Source organism: Sus scrofa, chromosome 18 (assembly GCF_000003025.6).
Source record: "Sus scrofa isolate TJ Tabasco breed Duroc chromosome 18, Sscrofa11.1, whole genome shotgun sequence".
NCBI classification, from domain to species: Eukaryota; Metazoa; Chordata; class Mammalia; order Artiodactyla; family Suidae; genus Sus; species Sus scrofa.
In genome coordinates, this window is record NC_010460.4 from 41,405,922 (window position 1) to 41,426,825 (window position 20,904).

The 20,904-nt window shown below is 43.9% G+C and overlaps 1 protein-coding gene across 7 annotated transcripts in view; it reads left to right on the plus strand.

Moving 5' to 3' along the window:
* PDE1C (phosphodiesterase 1C) overlaps positions 1-4,634 on the plus strand; it is a 592,240-nt gene extending 587,606 nt beyond the window's left edge. For all 7 annotated transcript variants that reach the window (XM_021079205.1, XM_021079206.1, XM_021079207.1 and 4 more), the window contains one exon: positions 2,997-4,634. In XM_021079205.1, coding sequence (XP_020934864.1) covers positions 2,997-3,166 — 170 coding nt within the window. In that variant the 3' untranslated portion in view covers positions 3,167-4,634. The remainder of the gene's footprint in view (positions 1-2,996) is intronic.

A 20,904-nucleotide genomic window follows, 5' to 3' on the forward strand; every position in this document is an offset into this window, starting at 1 on the left:
GCTTTGAGCAGAAATATGTGCCTTTGTCAAATCTTCATTAGCTGATGAGAGCATTTTCTGCAAGGAAGTTGCTCTGGGAGAAGAGAGCAGAGTTTGTGAACATGTCCCCAAGAGAGAAAGGGTCCACCTTGCTGATGATCAAGCCTAGGAAGGAGGGGGCAGGTTGTTTCTAGCTTGGTTCTTCTCTGCCAGGATGGGGGAGGATTGCAATACTACTGCTTGGGTTCATCTGCGGGAGGTGGCCAGTCATTGAAAGGAACAGAGTCAGCTCCCTTCCGGGACTATCTCAGGAATAAGCAGAAGGCGAGTGAAAGAGTCCTCAAGAGGCCACACTCGCACCCGGAAGAAAGGTTCCCCCCCCCCATTAAATTCAAAATGGTGCCCTCTCCCTGGCTCTGCTATTCTGCCCTGTCCTCAAGTCACGCTCCCCTGTGGAGGGGAAAGGCAATCAGTGCCTACAAACAGCACTATATGAATTTGTCTTTTCCTCCTGCATTTTGAGTAAGGGTGACAGCAGGCGTGGAAGTATTTCCACAGTCTCAGTGGGGAGCCGATTTCAATCAGTGGGTGCAACTCTATTTGCAGCGACTCCAGTGGCAGGGAGAGTTTTTGTTCTGACGCTCAGAATTCTAGCAAACGGTAAATGTTTCTTCATGCTGAGAAGTGGGAAATTCAATAATACTTTGGCTGAGGGTTCATGCTGAGTCGTGAAAATAGAATGAATATGGAGAAGGCTTGTGACTTAAAGAGCAATAACTCAGCTAGCCCAGACATGTGCGCAACAGTCCACGTTTCCTCCGAAGCTCTCACCTGTTTCTACTCCATTCTCTAGTGTAACAGGACTGTTTTTATATTTGTTCCTAGAGTGTTTTGTGCTGCAATCCCTTGTTTTACACTAAGAAACAATATACTGAGATCTTAAAAAACAAAACAAAAACCTCTGTTCTGCATACCCACTAAGTCACTACTGGACCTTTGTTGAAAATCTAAAATTATGTGTTTGGCGGAGTTGGTGTGGGTGTGAACAAAGCTTGTAGCAAAAGCATCACTTATTATGACCGAACATTTTTTTATTCTGTAAGCAAGTCAGATTTCAGACGGGGTTACTGGAATGGAAGCTCCATGTGGGCAGAGATTTTTGCCTGTTTTGTTCACTGTCGTCTCAGCAGGACAATCGGGAAGCACTCAAGAAGTCAATGAATGGATATTGAGCTATAGGCTGTGAAAAATATACTCAGCTGGAGTTCCCGTCGTGGCGCAGTGGTTAACGAATCCAACTAGGAACCATGAGGTTGCGGGTTCGGTCCCTGGCCTTGTTCAGTGGGTTAACGATCCGGCGTTGCCGTGAGCTGTGGTGTAGGTTGCAGACGCGGCTCGGATCCCGCGTTGCTGTGGCTCTGGCGTAGACCAGTGGCTACAGTTCCGATTGCACCCCTAGCCTGGGAATCTCCATATGCCGCGGGAGTGGCCCAAAGAAACAGCAAAAAGACAAAAAAAAAAAAAAAATATATATATATATATATATATATATATATATATATATATATATATATATATACTCAGCTGTAAGAGCTCCGAGAGGTCTAGCACTAAAACTCAGCGAAAACTCAGGGTTTTTTTTGTTTTTTTTTTTTTGTTTTTTTTTTGCTATTTCTTGGGCCGCTCCCGCGGCATATGGAGGTTCCCAGGCTAGGGGTCGAATCGGAGCTGTAGCCACCGGCCTACGCCAGAGCCACAGCAACGCGGGATCCAAGCCGAGTCTGCAATCTACACCACAGCTCAGGGCAACGCCGGATCATTAACCCACTGAGCAAGGGCAGTGACCAAACCCGCAACCTCATGGTTCCTAGTCAGATTCGTTAACCACTGCGCCACGACGGGAACTCCTGAAAACTCAGGTTTATGGACTTTCTATCGTGTATCAGTTTGTGGAATAGCTCTGATACTTGAATCTATGGAAGAAAGTTATCAGTTTTAAAAAGGTTACATCACTGGAGCTCCCTGGTGGCTCAGCGGCATATGGATCCAGCATTGCTAGTGCTGTGGCTTTAGTAGCTGCTGTGGTGTGGGTTGGATCCCTGGCCTGGGAACTATTGTATGCCAGGGGCGCAGCCAAAAAAAAAGTGACATCACTAAACTTGATCATCATGGACAAAAATGGACAGGGTAAACAACGAAGAAAAAAAAATAAAGCCATGTTTATACTAGAGATAACCTCTGCTATGGTTTAAGTGTGTATTCTCCCAGATTTTCCTATGCACAGATTGTTTTTATAATAAGATTAGATGTATATATGCTTTTTTCACTTAACAGTATTACATTCTAATAAGTGTGTAGTATATATCATTGTTTTAATTTGCAATTCCCAAATGACAAAAATTGTTGAGGATCTTTTCCTATGCCTTGCAGCCCTGTGTATATCTACTTTGACAAGGAGTCTGTTCAGATCTTTGCTTATATTTAAATTGGTTTTGTTTTCCTTTTGTCGAATTTTACGAGTTCTTTTATATTTTGGAAACAAGACCTTTATACATGTGTTTTGCAAATATTTTCTCAGCGATGTACTTATTAGCACTCCAGGGTTGTATGCCACTTTGCAACCCTGAAAGCTTGCATCTGGGCCTGAATGCAGACGAATGATATGGCCCTGCTGCCCTGTGTTTGCTTTGCTTTTGCCCCAAGCGAAGCCACTGCTTCTCTTCACTGCCTTAACCCCATCCCTTCCTTCTCAAAGCAACTTTATATTCTGGGGTCATCACTGTCCAGCTCTAGGAATTTTGTTTTCCTAGGAAATTGTCTATTTTTAAGTGAACAAAGTAATAATGTGCTTATTTCATCTATTTGCAGTAAGACTTGTAGTGAGAGTTCAACTCTGTTTCCTGGTTTTAAAGAAAACAAACAGGTCTCAGGGCCAGGAAGTTGCCCACAGGAGATAGGCGCACCCTGTCGTTGGTGAGGCTAACCATTTTGTCTGTCTTCCTTTGCATGGCCCCCAGTCATCAAGGCTCCTCTGCGTCATTTTAAACGCCCTGCTTATGCATCCAGCTCCTACGCACCGTCTGTCCCAAAGAAAACTGATGAGCATCCTGCGAGGTACAAGATGCTGGATCAAAGGATCAAAATGAAAAAGATTCAGAACATCTCACATAACTGGAACAGAAAATAGGTCCAGGGGAAGAGGGAGTGAAGGAGAGGCCTGCCCATCTGCCTCTGGCCGCTCACCAGCCACTGTGGGACACGCTTCCAGGACCCCTGGAGGCCTTTGGGGCTGGTGTGTTTTCTCATGGTTGTGACTCCACTGAGGCACAGTGAAGGCTGGATGTGAGTTTCTTCTTTGTTGTTCTGGGACAGACCCTTCAAGTCACTGGATTTGGGGGCCAATGCAGACTCTAGTGGCAAACCAGTAAGAGTGTGGTCCCATGTGGCTTCTATTGTTCTAGACCTTTCCAGACCAAAGTTCAAATGATGTAACCCATTTAGAAAAAAAATTCCTCCCCATTGACACTTTTTTCATCCCCGGAAATTAACTTGCCCCAATGAGAATAGTGGTTTAATAATAATTATTGGATTTAAGGAATGCACTTCTAAAAACATCTTTTCTGATTTTCAATACACATCTTTAAAATTCAAGGAAGCATGGCGCTTGCAAAGTAAATGCCTCCCACACAAAATCTGAGCTTCTGAATGGAACATGCTTACAGGGAAAGGAGGACTTTCTGATGGATTGTGTTCACAGGTATGTTTTTTTTCTTTTTCAGCTACACCCGCAGCATATGGAAGTTCCAGGACCAGGGATCGAATCCCAGTCAGAGCCGCGACCTAGGCCAGAGCTGCAGCAATGGCACACCACAGCGGGAACTCCCCATCGGTATTTCTGAATTGAGGTTTCACCAAGAAGTTCCAAGTTAACAAGGAAGACCCTTGTCTTCATTTCGGTTTTCATTGCCTGCTTCATGCCCTACAGCCTCATTGTACCTGTAAGGATGAGAATTTGCAGGAGACGCATTTTGGCCCTGCTGCTTCTGGTCCTCTACCATCACTCAGGTGGACAACACCTGAAGTCAATGGGATGTCAGAGACTCCTGATTTAAGATTCACCCAGGAGGTGTCCACTTCGTCTTAAGGTCCTGGTTCAGGAGAGTATACAATCCTGAACCTAATCTGAATTCCTTACTTTCAGATTTTTTTCCCATAAGGTCAGAGGTGACTTTAGGTTAGATTTCAGGTCATCTTTCCAGCAGACCACATATCTGAGTCCCTTTGGAAATCCAGTTTCTCTTGGAGCTGGTGGCAGGATAGAAGCCAGTAACTTACCTCTTTGGGGTGACATTTGCTAGCCTTTCTGTATCTCTCTCTAGAATCTTTACTTGGGCACTAAGTTCACAGAAATCGTAAGGAAAGGTTCCAGATCAGAAATGGCTTTGGATCCCTTCAGAAAGGGCCTGGTGCGGTGGAAAGCTTTGGGTTTGTCAGGTAGGTCTGATCTCTGACCCTGTCCTGTCTATAACTAGCTGCAGGTCCTTGGTCTAATGGCATAACCTTTCAAAACCTCAGTTTGCTAAACTGGAAAGTGGGCTTCATAACCCCACTCTGCCTTTGGTGGTGAAGGTTAGGGATAATGCAGGTTCTGGTTGCTATTGCCCAGCCTGGAAAGTCCTAGGTGCACAGCAGGGGTAGCTGAGAGCCAGGAAAAAAAGCTCAGGGATGGCCTGCCCCCCTCCACTGCCCTCACCCTACAACGAGGGAGCTGTTCCCTGAGCCACAGCTTTTGGGTCTGATTGCAAAGGGCTTGGTGTCCTCTCATTCTCCATAGTTCATTTCTGATAAACCGCAGTCATGGAAGTCAAGTCAGCACCAGAGTTTAGTGCTTATCGTGCTAGTGAGCAATTTATAATGTGCTTTACCATGGTATTTTAGGGAAATTTAGTTATTATACAGAAAGGAAAATCACTGTGACATTTTTTGTCAAGGAAGCAATTGTAATTCTTCGCTCCCTGCTTGGTACCCGAACCAGAGGACCCTTCTGTAGGCTGGTAGAGTCTAATCCAGCTGAATTAGGTTAACTCAACAGGCAATTTCCTACCTGTTTGAACACAGATGCCTCCGCACTTGCTGCACAGAGCTACCTGGCCACATGAGGAACCCGTCCATGGCAGAGTGGCTTCCGTGTACCCACCCACAGGTGATGTCCATGACCTTGCCCTCTTGGGTATTAAGACTTCACTGTGGCTGTGCTTTCTTGGCTGTGCTCCTTGGTGTTGGTAGCCACGATCCTGGGGATGAAAGGTGGCTCCTCTGTCTTCTTTTATCCCAAGACATTACTTTTCAGCCTTTGCTAATTTTTTAGTAGAGCAAATGTACAGATCTGGAAGTGCAGCGATGCTTGTAAAAAATTTTTTTTGCACAAGGGACTGTATAGACATGCCTGGTTATATTCTTACAGCAAATAAAAAGATGCTTTTAAAGGACTTTCTTGTATGTGAGTCATGTTTTTCTTTTTCAGAATCCTGGGATTCACTGGCAAAGAGTTAGATTTCCCTTATGCTTGGCACACTATTCAGTCCTGAATATCTTGTCAAGATCTAAGAATCTAACGTAGCCGTTTCAATTCGCTTCCTGATTGTATAGGTAAGGGCAAAAACAAAAAACCAAAAAAAAAACCCTCTTCCTCCCTACAACACAAACCCAATAGATTGTTAATATGAGTAATAATAGCAGCTCGTCGATAGGTAAACATCTATGTTATCAATGCAGTTTATATCATTTCAGACTAAGCTGTATAGCTAGTAAAGTACCAGGACTTTGAGGTTAAAAAAAAAATTTAAATCTCGGCTCTTTTTGAAAATGATGATTTTTTTCTATTATAGCTGGTTTACAGTGTTCTGTCAATTTTCTACTGCACAGCATGGTGACCCAGTTCCACATACATGTATAGATTCACTACAAGTGATTAGCCGTAGTTCCTAGTGCTATATACCACAGGATCTCGGCTCTATCTGTTGGTTGCTCTCTGATCTTCACTAAGTTTTGTCACCTCTCTAAGCTTGAGTCTCAGCTGTAAAATGCGAAGAGTCGTCTGTGACCAAGCAGAGCACAGGCTGAACATATAGTGAGGATGCAATAAATATTAGCGATTATTTCTTGGAGAAAAAGTGGGATACATGAAGCGAGGGCTTGAATCCAAGATTGATGTCCCTTTCCAGTCCTGTGACCTCAGGTAGGTTATGAGCATTCATCTATATAAGGGGAAAAAAAAAAGTTAATAATTTAATCATATGTCACCCACCCAGCTAGTCCCACAGGCACCAGCTTCTGCCTTGTGCTGCACTTGACTCTTTGGTATGTGTTTCCACATTTGCTTGGAAACTCGACATCCCCACCCTTGGCGCCCCCGCCCCCCCACCATGTGTGACCCTGCACCTTGGAGTTCAGGGGGCTCCACCTTTATTCTTCCCAAGTTCCACCCACAAAAGTTCGCTAAGAACTCAACGTAGTCTCCGTGAGGCTGTGGGTTTGATCCCTGGTCTTGCTCAGTGGGTTAAGGATCTGGCGTTGCCGTGGCTGTGGTATAGGCCGGCAGCTGTGGCTCAGATTTGATCCCTAGCCCAGGAACTTCCATATGCCGCAAGTGCAGCTGGGGTAAAAAAAAAGACACAGAAGAAGCCACTACTTAAAAAGTCAACACCACTATCAGCTCGCCTCCCTTCGTGGAGGATTTCTCACTGGCCCTGTCTTCCCTGGACAGGAATTTGCCTCTATCTTCTTGGATTTCTCCTCCACCAAGAAATTCCTCCCCTCTTGAATATCACACTCCTGTGAATGTATGTTCAGCCCTCATTGCCGACACCACACAAGGGCTAGACATTTTTAAAGCTTCTGAACTTACTCTGCCAAACAGAGGGCATTTACTCTGGGTCCCGCTCCTGCAAAAGAACTAATGGGAGCTTTGAAATATTTTTTCCCCTCTTTAATAGAATCCAGTTCTTAGGACCAGTCCCTGTAAGAAAAGAGCAATTAATACCTTCCTCACTCTTCCACCATTTCCCACTCCTGTCCAAAATAAGCCCCCCATGCCCCCCAGAAGTTCTGTTTTCCTGGTCTGGTTATAATACCAACCTGAGTTGGCTAAGGCAGTGACGTAACTACGAGGCACTCAGAGAATGCTAATTCTCCCTCTCCCCTCCTCTTCCTACCACAAGCCAGTTAAGCCTGACCTTGAGCACAACCATGGAGCTTCTGAAACAGGGAGTGCACCCCAATCCATCCCCCCATCGTTAGGATTTCTAACCTCCCGTGAAATTGAGGAAAAGAGGGTTGATAACCACCATTTTTAAGTCTAGGATTTCCATCCAAATCTGTTCTTCAACCAGATGCAAGGCCACTTATTCATCTGCAAGGTCTGAATTCATCTTTCCATTGGTTGTCAACTTCATTTGATCAATTAGATTCTTTGGATTCCATTTCCAATTAAAAAAATTCCTATTGGGCCAACATCTTGATTCACAGAAAATCTGTTGTTAGAAGTGAGGAAGCCTTGGGGCTGGGAGTTGGGTGAAGGGTTAATGACTTGGCTCCAGTCTTGGTCCCAGGTGTGTCCCCAGGTGCCCTCAGCAAGGCCAGGTGGTTCAAAAAAGCCTGCAGCCTCAAAGACTGCACAGTATCTTTGCTGGTGGTAAGGTCTGCTTCTAAGACTAATGTCAGAGACTTGTGAGCCATCATTACGCTTTTCGTATATTCAGAAAACATGAAACCCAGCTTCTTAGGAATCACAAGTCATAATATAGCCAAAATGCGTTCTCTATACACCGGCACCAATTAAGTGTTGGAGACAGTTTTGGGTGAAGCAGAAAGAACAACTTTATTGCTTTACCCAGCAAAGGAGACCACAGCAGGCTAAACCTCAAAACTGTGTCCTGCCTTGAGAGGGGATAGCAAGGGGCTTTATAGGTTTAGCTCGGAAGACAGGGTTTCTGATTAAAATGTCTGTATTATTCTCCCTTCATAGGTCAGTCTCGGTCCAGTGCTGATTTCTGGTTGTCTTTGCGGTTATCATTCCTTGACCTTGCCTCTGGAAAGAAGATTGCTTACAGGGAAGGGGTGTTAGGGAGCATTTAAATTACAAAAGAAAATGCCAGGTGCAAGAGAACTCTAAATAATAAACACTGGGAGGAGTTCCCTTCATGGCTCAATGGTAACGAACCTGACTAGGATCCAGGAGGACGCAGGTTTGATCCTTGGCCTTGCTCAGGGGGGTTAAGGATCCAGCGTTGCCAGGACCTGTGGTGTAGGTCACAGATGCAGCTCAGATCGGGTGTTGATGTTGCTGCAGCAAAGCCAGCGGCTATAGCTCCAATTGGACGCTGAGCCTGGAAAACCTTGTCTAGTGGGTATGGTCCTAAAAAAAAAAAAAAAAGTTAGCATTGGTAAAAGAAAGTAATTAAGCAAGGAAGAAATCATTTGTGAAAAGCCAGTTAGAGTTATCGGGTCAAGGCGGGACATAACATAATGAAGACTTTTAACTAGTTTTTAGCTGTAACAGTATCTTCTAATCATTAACTCTTGAGTCAGCCTTTTGAGACGGAGGGGAGGGCTGGGAGGCTAAAGGAAAAGCCTTTTACTTCAAAACACAAGGACTCAAGGTCTTGTACATGGTTTCAATAATAACTCTGGAAGACTCTATGCAACTTGCGTAATCTTGATATTCAGCTTAGATGCTCTGTGAATATTTGACGTCATGCTTTGAACACCTGAGTGAGAGGCTCAGGAGACCCGGGCTTATAGAAGCACAATACTTGGTAAGCAAAGCATCATGGAAACAATTCCATTTGTAATCGTGACCCTTTGAGCAGCATCACTTATGATTCACTGGGTAAAAGATGATTTGGAAGTCACAGAGCAAAAGATACTAAGTAAATTCAACCGAGATGAAGAGCTCACAATTTTTTGAGAACTTGGTCCCAAGCCTGTCGCGAGACATGTTTCTACAGTATTTTCTTAGCCTCTTTGCTGAAAACTCCATCTTGTCCTGCTTTACTTTACCTCACCTTCCTGCTTGGAAAACAGTCCCAGTGCTGGTGAATGACTTCAGCTTAAGCATAAAGACCTAAAGGCATAAGTTATTCATAGGGTCAGCTGAATGAGAACTTGATGCTTTGGTCTAGGCACCCTGGACCTGTGCAGACTGGCACTCCGTTTGCACAGCATGATAGGTCCTCTTAAGAATAAAAGAGGAGCCTCATGGCCCCAAGGGGTTCACGAGGGGTCCTTAGCAGGAGATGCATTAGCAAGGAGAACCCAGGTGCAAACCTAGGCACGCTGGGTTGCTGCAGACAGGCACCCCGTCTGCAGAAGCACAATGGTGATTCTCTAGGATGCTCTGCATAGACAGCTGATGCCAAGCTTCCTCAAATGCTAAGGATTGTTAAATGCCTAAAGGTCAGAATAAAAGCTTCATCAGCACCTGGCTCTGTGACTTTTAAAGTAACTTACCAAAACCTCTATCCTGCACCTACAACCCCTTTCTCACTTGACAGTCATCCTAAAGAGCACAATAAAAGCAGTGTGGTTTCTGGAGGCGATGCTCTTGGTCCCTGAGACCTGGAGTCCCCCAGTTCCCACCTGTGTCTTGTTTTATGTTAACTTTTTTCCTCAAGTTTCACAGCACCCGTTCTTCAGCCCCATCCTGCTGAGCTGGTCTTGGCAAGTAGCGCCCAATACGGGGCAGGCACAAGGAACGAAGGACCAAGACGACAGCGGATTTTTATTCACTGGAAGTGCTGCGGAGCCCTGAGAAGAAGGGAGGAATTTTGCATGGCCACGCTAAAAAAAATCCTGCAGATACGTTCCCTCTCTCAGGTATTTACGGGGTAACATGGGAAATAAGGTAATCGCAGGAAACTGTAGTCCTTACATTTGTTTGTTAGGACAACTCCTTAAAAAAGGGGGTGCAAAAACAAGTGAAAGTAAGCTTTTGGAACTTTTTCAGACTATTGAGAAACATTGTGATTGGTTTCTTACATTAGAAACGTTATATTTAAAAATATGGGAAACAGTAGGAAGGGAACTTAGGATATTACATGATGAGGGCATTCCAATTCCTGTGTCCATTTGGAGTCCCTGGAGCTTAATTAAATCAGTTTTAGAACATCTACAGACCACGGAGGACTTGGAGGAGGAGGAAGAAGGGGAGTTTACCCCTTTGTTGGAAAAACCTAAATATGCAGTCTCTGAACAAAATTATCATAGAGAATATTTGGCTCCAATGGTTGATTCTGATATTCCTCTACTGCCTATTAGGAGTGAGGTGACGAGGACTCATCAAGCCTCTACTTCTAGGGTTGCAAAGAAAATGAGCATTTTCCCTGAACACCATCTACCATCCATTCAACAGGGAATTTTACAGGCTCCAACGGGAGGCAATTTGGACGCCATACATCGAGCCTTTCCAGTAACTGTCAGGGAGACAGTGGCTCCAAGCATTGATCCCGCCAACCCTGGTGGAGTCTATGAGTTCATTCATGAGCCCTTTCCTCTTACAATTCTTAAAGAATTAAAACAGGCCGTTCAAAACTATGGTGTTCATTCTCCCTTTACAAAAGGAATCATGCAGGGAGTAGCTGAAGGAAATCTTATGATTCCTGCTGATTGGCATAACTCAACCTGTGCTGTGCTACTGCCTAGTGAATATTTGCAATTTAAGTCTTGGTGGCAAGATCATGCCCAAACTACTCCAAATTGTAATCAGGCTCGAAATCTTCTGATAACAAAGGAACAATTGTTAGGGATTGGTCCTTGGAGTGATCTTCAAGATCAAATTGAGAATGAATCATTTGGCTATTGAACAGATTAGACAATGTTGCTTAACGGCATGGGGTAAAATTGAAACTAAGGGTCAAATAAATACTTCTTTTCAAAAGATCCTACAAGGCCCTAAGGAACCTTTTACTGAATTTCTAGCTCGTTTACAAGAGGCATTAAAATGACAAATTACTAACTCTGAGGTGTCTGATACTATTTTTCAATTGTTAGCATATGAGAATGCAAATACTGATTGCAAAAAGGCCATAGGATTTTTAAAAGGGAAAGCTAACATTGCCGAGTATATTAAGGCCTGTCAGGGAGTGGGGACAGAGTCCTTTAAGGCCTCAATGCCAGCCCAAGCCATGGCTAATTTAAAGGTTAAAGACAAATTTTCAGAAAAACGTTTTAATTATGGCAAGACAGGACATACTAAAAAACAATGTCGCACTCCTCCACGAGCCCGACCTTCCTTTCACGGAGCTGCGGCACCTTCTAGGAACAATAATAAGCAGCCCAGACTATGTCCAAGATGTAATAAAGGAAATCACTGGGCTAGTCCGGGCTGGTCCATCTTCCATAAAGATGGAACCCCCTTGTTGGGAAACTCTCCCTGGGGCAAGCTTCCAGCCCCATCAACCAAGGAAGCTTTCCCATTCAGAACAAGAGCCAAACTCTCAACCGATGCAAGATTCCCTGGGACTACGCTCTGCACGAGCATTCAACATCACAGTAGCTCTCCCTAGCTTACAGGATTTAATTCTCCTTCCTAGTGAAACTCCCACTTCTATTACAACCGAATTGAAAAAACCGTCACCAACAGATACAGTAGGATCGATGATAGGAAGGGCAGGGCTAACAGAACAAGGAGTTCGAGCTCACACGGGGATATTGGATAACATAGGGGATGATAAAGTACAGGTGATGGTTTCCACTGCGATTCCTTGGAAAATTAAAAAGGGGGATCGGATTGCCCAAATCTTAATTTTACCTAGAGTCCAGAAGAAAAAGTAGAGGAATAATTTTAGACAGAAAGGATTCAATTACCACAGGAGGGGCAGGAAAAGGTCCTAGAGGAACGACCCACTTGTCAAGTTATCATAAATGGGAAGTCTTTTAGAGGGGTGATTGATACTGGGGCTGATGTTTGAATCACTAGCCATTTACACTGGCCAGACACCTGGCCTCTTCAGCCAGCCGATATATTGAAGTCACTGGGTTAGGAAAAGCAGAGGGTCTCAGAAAGAGTGCCCAATGGCTTAATTGTGAAGGACAGGATGGGCAGCCAGCTAGATTGAATTATGTTGCTCAGCTCCCTATCAATCTATGGGGGAGAGATTTATTACAGCAGTGGCATGCAGAAATTTACTTACCACCAGTAGATCAATATAGTCATCAAAGCCAAAAGATGTTACAGCAAGAGGGTTACATTCCCAGACGGGAGTTAGGGCGACATCATCAGGGGAGAGTGGAACCTGTCGCATCTGAGGTTAAAATGGACAAATCTGGTTTGGGACATCGGCCTTTTCCTTAGTGGCCACTGCTTGCAAAAATAATTAAGCTTCTCCTGAACGTATTCGATTAAAATGGACTACAGAAAAACCAGTTTGGGTTGAGCAGTGGCCTCTTTCTTCAGAAGGATTAAAGGTTTTAAATGATCTTGTCCAAGAACAATTAGAGAAGGGCCACACAGAAGAATCCTGTAGTCCTTGGAATTCGCCAGTGTCTGTTATACAGAAAAAAATCAGGAAAATGGAGATTGTCAACAGATTTAAGAGGAGTAAATGCTGTAATTCAGCCTGTGGGTGCCCTTCAACCAGGCCTCCCATCTCCTAGCATGATACCAGCTGACTGGCTGCTAATTATCCTGGGCTTAAAAGACTGCTTTTTCACAATTCCTTTACACCCAGAAGACAGGGAAAAATTTGCTTTTTCAGTGCCAGCAATAAACAATATAGCCCCTAGAAAGCGTTATCAATGGAAGGTCCTGCCTCAACGCATGTTCAACAGCCCTACCTTGTGTCAGTATCATGTGGCTTCAGTTGTTGAGCCAGTCCAACAACAATTTCCTAAATGCTCTACTGTTCATTATATGGATGATATACTTTGTGCTGCACCCTCTCGGGAGCGGCTGACTGAGGTTTTTCAATGCTTGAAATCCTCTCTAAAGGGAGCAGGATTGGTTTTTGCTCCTGAAAAGATTCAAATGAAAAGTCCATATCAATATCTGGGAACTGTGGTTGAATCTACCACTGGTCACCCTCAAAAGGTAGAATTAAGAAGAGATCAAATTTCTACATTAAATGATTTAAAAAACCTCTTAGGAGACATTAATTGGCTCCAACCGTGTCTGGGGATTCCTACATATGAATTGTCAAATCTTTTCTCCTTGCTTAGGGGAGATTCTAAATTAAACAGCACCCCCCCCCCAACTGTGGAAGCGGAAGAGGAACTAAAGAAGGTTGAAAGTAAAATACAAAACTCCCAACTAATTTGGGTCAATCTAAAACAGTCCATTCAGTGAGTAATTATCCCTTCTCCTCATTCTCCCAAGGGAATACTGATGCAATTAGAAACTACTCTCGAGTGGCTTTTTCTTCCCAATAATGTCACAAAATCTTTGTCTCCGCACCTGGACCTGATGGCACAACTTATTCTAAAAGGTTGTACTCGTCTGTACAAATGTCGGGAAAAGAATTGAATCATGTCATTGTTAGTTTAACTGTTAAGGAAATCCAACATTGTTTTCAAAACCATATAGGTTGGCAAATTGCCTTTGCAGATTACGTAGGATCAATAGATAATCATTATCCAAAAAACCCTATTTTACAATTTATAAAGCCAACTCAATGGATTCTTCCACAAAAAAGTGAAGGATGCACCCATCATTGAAGCCCCTGTGGTCTTTACTGATGGCACTAGTACAGGGAAGGCCGGATATGTGGCTAATCGATCTAAAATTACAGAAACGCCTGGACTTTCTGCCCAACAGGCTGAACAAACTGCTGTAGTCCATGCCTTGAGGGACTGCCCTGAGCCAATCAATATTCTCTCTGATTCGGCAGATGTAGTTCATGCTGCCAAAATGTTTGAAACCGCTACCATTAAACAGAGTGTACCTATCTTGTTATTTGACTTGTTTACAGAATTACAAACTGTTGCAAGGGAAAGAAGATACCCATTTTATATTACTTGTATCAGAGCACATACTAACTTATCTGGGTCTCTAGTTGCAGGAACTAAAGAAATTGACCGCTGGGTGACATCTGTGTTACAGGAAGCTCAACATTTTCATGATGTAACACATGTAAATGTTCGAGGCCTTAAAAAGAGATTTGACATAACATGGGCTAAAGCTAAGACAATTGTTCATCAATGTCCTGCATGTCAAACTATTAACAATCCTTCCCAATCCGAGTCTGGAGTTAACCCTAGGCGACTTGTCCCAAATGCTCTCTGGCAAATGGATGTGACTCATTATTCATCTTTTGGAAAATTGTCATTTATTCACTTACGTATTGACACTTGCTCTAAATTTATTTGGGCTACTGCGCAATCTGGTGAATCTGCTAAATATGTTCTTCGTCATTTATATGCCTGTTTTGCAGTCATGGGCCTGCCGCAAGCAATTAAGACTGATGATGGTCCAGTTTATATCAGTTCTCAATTTAAACTATTCCTGGGTACTTGGCAAATTGCTCCCTGCACTGGTCTCCCTTACAAGCCCCAAGGACAGGCTATTGTGGAAGGAGCTAATTTATATGTAAAACAGGCTCTTCAAAAACAAAAAGGGAGACACAAATAGTTAAGCCACAACAAACACTTTTAAATAACACCTTATTCACTTTAAATTTTTTATATTTGGCCTCTGATGAAAAAACGGCTGCAGAGAGACACTTTAATACAGAAGGAAAGAAGATTAACTTTCCTCAGGCTGAACAGCCTTAGATTTGGTGGCAGGATCCATTAACAAACGTCTGGTCCCTGGAAAAACTTATCACATGGGGTAGGAGATAGGCTTGTATTTCACTGGGTCCTGGATTACAACCTGTTTGGATTCCATCAAGAAGAGAAGGAAAGCCTCTCACTCCAGATAACTTGGTCCTAGCTGTCTTTGCTTTGGTTTCTATTGCAGTGAGTATTCCCTTAGCAGCATCGGGAGAAACTAATTATATCTTCTGGGCCTGTGTCCCCAATCCTCCTTTATTGAGACCTGTGGAATGGGGCGAGGCTCCAGTGCATATATATTTATCTATTAATGATTTCTCCTGGGTCCCTGGGCTGGAGGATGATAAACTGCCCTATTTAAAAAAAAAAAAGAGACACATTTTAATCAAATTTTAGGGTTTAAAAATTGGCCGTTTTGTATTGGAAAAGAAACCTTATGTTTAACTCCTAAACCTCAAATGAGGTTTTCAGGAAATTTAGATGCCCACTAGTGAAGATGTACATTTAGTTACAGGCTGGAGTTTCGCTTACTGTCAGGTGAAACCAGTTAATACGGGGCTGCCTGACAGGACTTTATGTCCCTCACAAAGGACAGAGACCTTCAAGATAATGAAAAATCAAATTCATTGGAATATATGCAGGGCAACGGAGGGGGTCATACTGCTTAATGGTTCCTATGGAACTGTATGGGATTGGTCCCCTAAGGGGAAGCTGATTCCTGTCTAGGGGCCATCAACCTCTGTGTTCTGTTAATGAATTACTCTCTGGGACAGTCTCCAGCCAATCAGGCCAACAAAAAATAATTAAAGCCAAAAACCCCATAAGTTGGAAAGATTCAGGACTTGTACCTCCCTATCCTCAATTTGATCATAGCAAGCCTCAAATTGACTTGTGAAAAATTCCTCAACTTTAAAAATATTCAAATCTGGGATGGAAATTACACTTATGAAAAGTCAAAAAGGAAAATTAATCAATCTTTTATTTCTTATTGTGTTACTCCCTATGAGTACAATTCTAGTGAAACATCATGGGAACAAATTAAGAGGCATTTGCGAGGTCAACCGTTAAGTTGACTCTGGATATTAAAAAAAAAAAAGCAAAAAACAAACAACAACTGCAGACTAGAGTCCTGAGTACTCAAAAGACCTCTCTACAAAATATACCTCATACAGTTTCGGGGTAATATTCTGGAAGATTTAAAAATAATTAATCCTTTAGAATGGTTTAAAGATTTTGGTGGAGGAATAATCTGATCATTAATTGCATTTCTAGGATTCTTAATAATTTTCTATTTAGTCTATAGACGCAGGAAACAAGCAATCCAAGAAGTAATGAAAAAAGAAGTTGCAAGATCTACTTTTGTCCTCCTGCAAAAACAAAAAGGGGGAGAGGTCACGAGACATGTTTCTACAGTATTTTCTTAGCCTCTTTGCTGAAAACTCCATCTTGTCCTGCTTTACTTTACCTCACCTTCCTGCTTGGAAAACAGTCCCAGTGCTGGTGAATGACTTCAGCTTAAGCATAAAGACCTAAAGGCATAAGTTATTCATAGGGTCAGCTGAATGAGAACTTGATGCTTTGGTCTAGGCACCCTGGACCTGTGCAGACTGGCACTCCGTTTGCACAGCATGATAGGTCCTCTTAAGAATAAAAGAGGAGCCTCATGGCCCCAAGGGGTTCATGAGGGGTCCTTAGCAGGAGATGCATTAGCAAGGAGAACCCAGGTGCAAACCTAGGCACGCTGGGTTGCTGCAGACAGGCACCCCATCTGCAGAAGCACAATGGTGATTCTCTAGGATGCTCTGCATAGACAGCTGATGCCAAGCTTCCTCAAATGCTAAGGATTGTTAAATGCCTAAAGGTCAGAATAAAAGCTTCATCAGCACCTGGCTCTGTGACTTTTAAAGTAACTTAACAAAACCTCTATCCTGCACCTACAACCCCCTCCTCACTTGATGTCACCCTAAAGAGCACAATAAAAGCAGTGTGGTTTCTGGAGGCGATGCTCTTGGTCCCTGAGACCTGGAGTCCCCCAGTCCCCACCTGTGTCTTGTTTTATGTTAACTTTTTCCCTCAAGTTTCACAGCACCCGTTCTTCAGCCCCATCCTGCTGAGCTGGTCTTGGCACAAGCCCTTTTATAAACACTTGTATATTTACCTCTGCTAATACATCTGTGTGGAATCATCTTTACTGCCAATCAGTAAGATGACATGCAGGCTAAATTTCTGCAGAAAGTTTGCTGAGGTCCTGGCTCCCTTGCACCCCCAGGAGACTCAGCACAAAGAGGTCAAATGGAATCCTTTGGCTTCAAGCATTCCCAGCCCTAAGGGCTTTGCAGCTATCACCAGGTGATTCTGTTTAAGGAATGACGTTGTGGATACCTTCACTGTGCCTTTTCCAGAGGCAAGGTCCCTCACCATGTGACATCTATGGCCTTGAGCTGTTTGGTATCACCCACCTTCTCACGGAGCTGCTTCCTGTCGCTACCGGCCCTATTCTCCTTTGTGTTCACATGTCACCCTGTTTCTATGAAATTCCTTCTACGTCGGATGCCCCTGTGGACATCTTGGCTATGCTTCACCACCCAGGAGAAAATTTCACCTCTGGGACATAGGCTCTGACCTCTTCAACTGGGGTGATCTTCGCCCTGGTTCACCTTCAGGATGCTCTAGTTTTATTTCTTTAGGAAAACAGGGATTCTGCCTTAAATAACATGGATTCTAGTTCTTCCCTACTGTAGCATCATCTCTGGGACAGCAGGGACAATCTCATTTTTTGTTTTCATATTTGTTTCCCCCATAGCAACCTACACAGTGCTTTATATAAAACAGATGCTCAGAAATGTCATGGCTGGCGATGACATCAAACCAGAGTAAGAGAGAGATAGACAATGTGTGAGCAGGTGACAGAGACATTGCCAGGCCTCATCTTCACTATGACATCACTAAGCAATCGGGGCATGTTTTCTCCCCCAGTCCAGACATAACCTCAAAATCCTCCCCAGCCCAGAGCTCCATGCAATTGGTTCTATTCCACTGGAATTTCCATTCTGCTAAAATTAATGTATCACCCGCAGATAGCGATAACCTACTTTTTCCTTTACCCTGAGCCCTGCTTATTCAACATATCTTTATGTGTCAAAACCTCAGTCAAGTGAGAGAAAGGAAAATTTGTCTGAAGATTAAAATGTCATGATACTTTTCTTAAAAAAAAAAAAAAGCTACTTTGATGTACATAGGTGTCTCTGTTTTATCTTTAGAGTCAAAATTCCTAGAGAAGACAAGAATACAGCTCTAGCCCTTAGAGCCTCACCCTTAAATGTAGGAAATTTGCCTAAGTCATTCTGCCCCACGAACCTTTACCCATGGAGGTCCCATAGGACTCAGAATTATGGAAACAAATATCAAGGTGTGACCTCATCATTTCCTAAAATAGGCTAAAAATGCCTTGGGTGATGTTGCATTAGACAACACAGCTGTGTTTTCAGTAAATACTCCTCCATCTGAAAAGAATTTGAATATAAATAAGCCAAATGTGTGTCACAGAAAGGGCACCATGCCTGATTCATTTCTGGAAATGAGGTTGAAAGCATGATGAACTGGTGGCACAGGGATTTAGGCAGGGCACAGGCTTAAAAAGTCTATTTGTTTATTCCATGTTATGGACTCAAGTTGCAGATCCAAGCTGAGATCAAGCTCACTTCTTATGCTGCACTGCCCCCTGGTGTCTCTTGGAGGCAGGAGCTGTTTGCTGAGCTCCCCAGGATCTTTCATGGTGATGATTTTCTTTTTTTTCCTTCTCTTTTTTGGTTGCTCAACTATGGCTGAAAATTCCCCAGGCCAGGGATTGAACTTTCGTGCAACCTGTGCCATGGCTGCGGCAATGCCAGATCCTTAACCCACTGAGCCACACAGGCACTTCCAATGGTGATAATTTTGAGCTGGATGAATCTTAAGATTGTAAAAGGGCAGGCAGCTGTGGAGAAAACCCTTCTCATCTCATACAAGTGCTGCCCCTTTCTGAACAGGTTTACTCTGCTAGCAAACACAGGGCTTAGGTCCTCTAGGAGTCCTATTGTTGAAAAATAATACCACACATGAACGCACTAAGAGATCTTTATGGAAAAAAAAAAAAGAATTGGGGGACATATTGGGAGACTAATTACAGAAGTCCTGGAACATGTAGTAAAGACAGAACTCTAAATGAAAGATAAAACCTGTGACATTTAAAATATGGAAATAAGTTATTTACTTCCGTGAATTCCCCTTTAATAAATTAATGACATGAATTCCCCTTTGGGGCTGATCCACCTCCGTTGCTACACCCTGCCCTCTCCACCTGCCTCTTTGAGAGACAGTGTAAAACAGTCAACGGTCCAGTTTTCTCACTTGTAGGGGCAGCCATTGTGGGGAAAGAGAGAAGAAAACAGCTTAAGCGTAGTACTCCCTACAATTACGCAAGCCTGGTGGGATGCGGAGGCAGAATATTAAGTCTGAATATTAGTCAGAGTAGGACATGGGCTTCACGCATTCTTTGATATGGCCACTGATGAACATTTGTGGCTTCAGGGCTCCAGGGAGTAACATCCCCACAAGGCTTGTTTACTGTAGGGAGTGTACCTACACCCAGATGGACAATAATCCCTAATGCCCCGTGACTCAGTTTATGGGAAGACAAGGGTAAAGAAACTATGGGATTGACGGGATATTTCCACCCCTAGAACCCTACTGGACAAGGACTGATATAGGTAACGATATAACGATTGATATAGGCCAATGGGAGAAGACCACATCTCTCTGGACCCCACGTTGGTGCCCCACCATCTTTACGGCATAAAAACCTATAGCAAAAAAAAAAAAAAAAAAAAAAAAAGTTCCCGTCATGGCGCAGTGGTTAACGAATCCGACTAGGAACCATAAGGTTGCAGGTTCAATCCCTGCCCTTACTCAGTGGGTTAAGGATCCGGCGTTGCCGTGAGCTGTGGTGTAGGTCGCAGACAAGGCTCAGATCTGCGCTGTGGCTGTGGTGTAGACTGGCGGCTACAGCTCCCTTTTGACCCCTAGCCTGGGAACCTCCATAGGCCAAGGGAGCAGCCCTAGAAAAGACAAACAACAACAACAAAACCCTATAGGGTAATAGAGAAAGGGAGCTCTTCTCCCCCTCCCAGCTATCCTGGGAGCTCTTTGCTTTTCTTCAATAAAGCTGCAGAGTTCATTCTTTGACTGCGGTGAACAAGAACCCGATTCCGCTATCAATGCCACCTATAGTTTAGAGGAGAGTAGGAGGCTTGACGGGATGCTGTTAAGCCTCTTGCAGAGAATGCTCTGCTTGAGAGGATATAGATCCCTCCCTGCTTGCCTGGTTATCTCGGGCTATGCGTTTACCACCTGCTTGAGTCTATCAGTTTAATCCCTTTAACCTGTATCTATTCCTGCTTGATTGTATCTGTTTAACTGGGAACAGATTCGTGGGTGGGCACGTGTTTCTCGGTCAGTAAAACATGGGCTAAAGGCCTATGCGGCACCTGAGCTTCTTGCCACGGAGCCCAAGTCTCCTTTCTTTAAGCTACGACCTGTTCCACACAGGACGTGGAGAACAGCATTGCGGGGGACATACCCTGACAAGCCATGTGACAGAGTTTCAGCTAATGAGAGAGAAGCTGCCTCTTCTAGTTTTCCTTCCTGCCTGGAACACAGACCTGAGTCTGGACGTGCAGCAGCCATGCTGGGTCTTCGAAGTGACGGTGAACCTGAGAACAAAGTCCCCTGTGCTTCCTGTCGTGGAGCAGAAAGGAAAGCCCGTGTCCCTGATTATATCACCAAACAGACACTGACAGCACGAACGGCCCGAACCTAGCCAGAACACAGATTTGGCCTTGAACCCAGGTGCCGGGACTTGAACCCAGCCTGAAGCCAGATTGGGACTTGAACCCACAGTTTTAAATTAGAATCACTCACCCTGTGTCTGGACTCACTGAGGTTCAAGTCCTTCATGTCTCTGCGCAGAAAGAATTCAGCAAGAAATAGATTTGTTAAGATGGGACACTTGCGAGAGATGCAAGCAAGCAGGAGAGGCGGCTCTACCAGAGAGGCCGGTGGGCCACAGTTTTATCATCCAGGGGGCGTGGGGGTTGGAAAGGCCGCCTCTTCCTGTCCGGG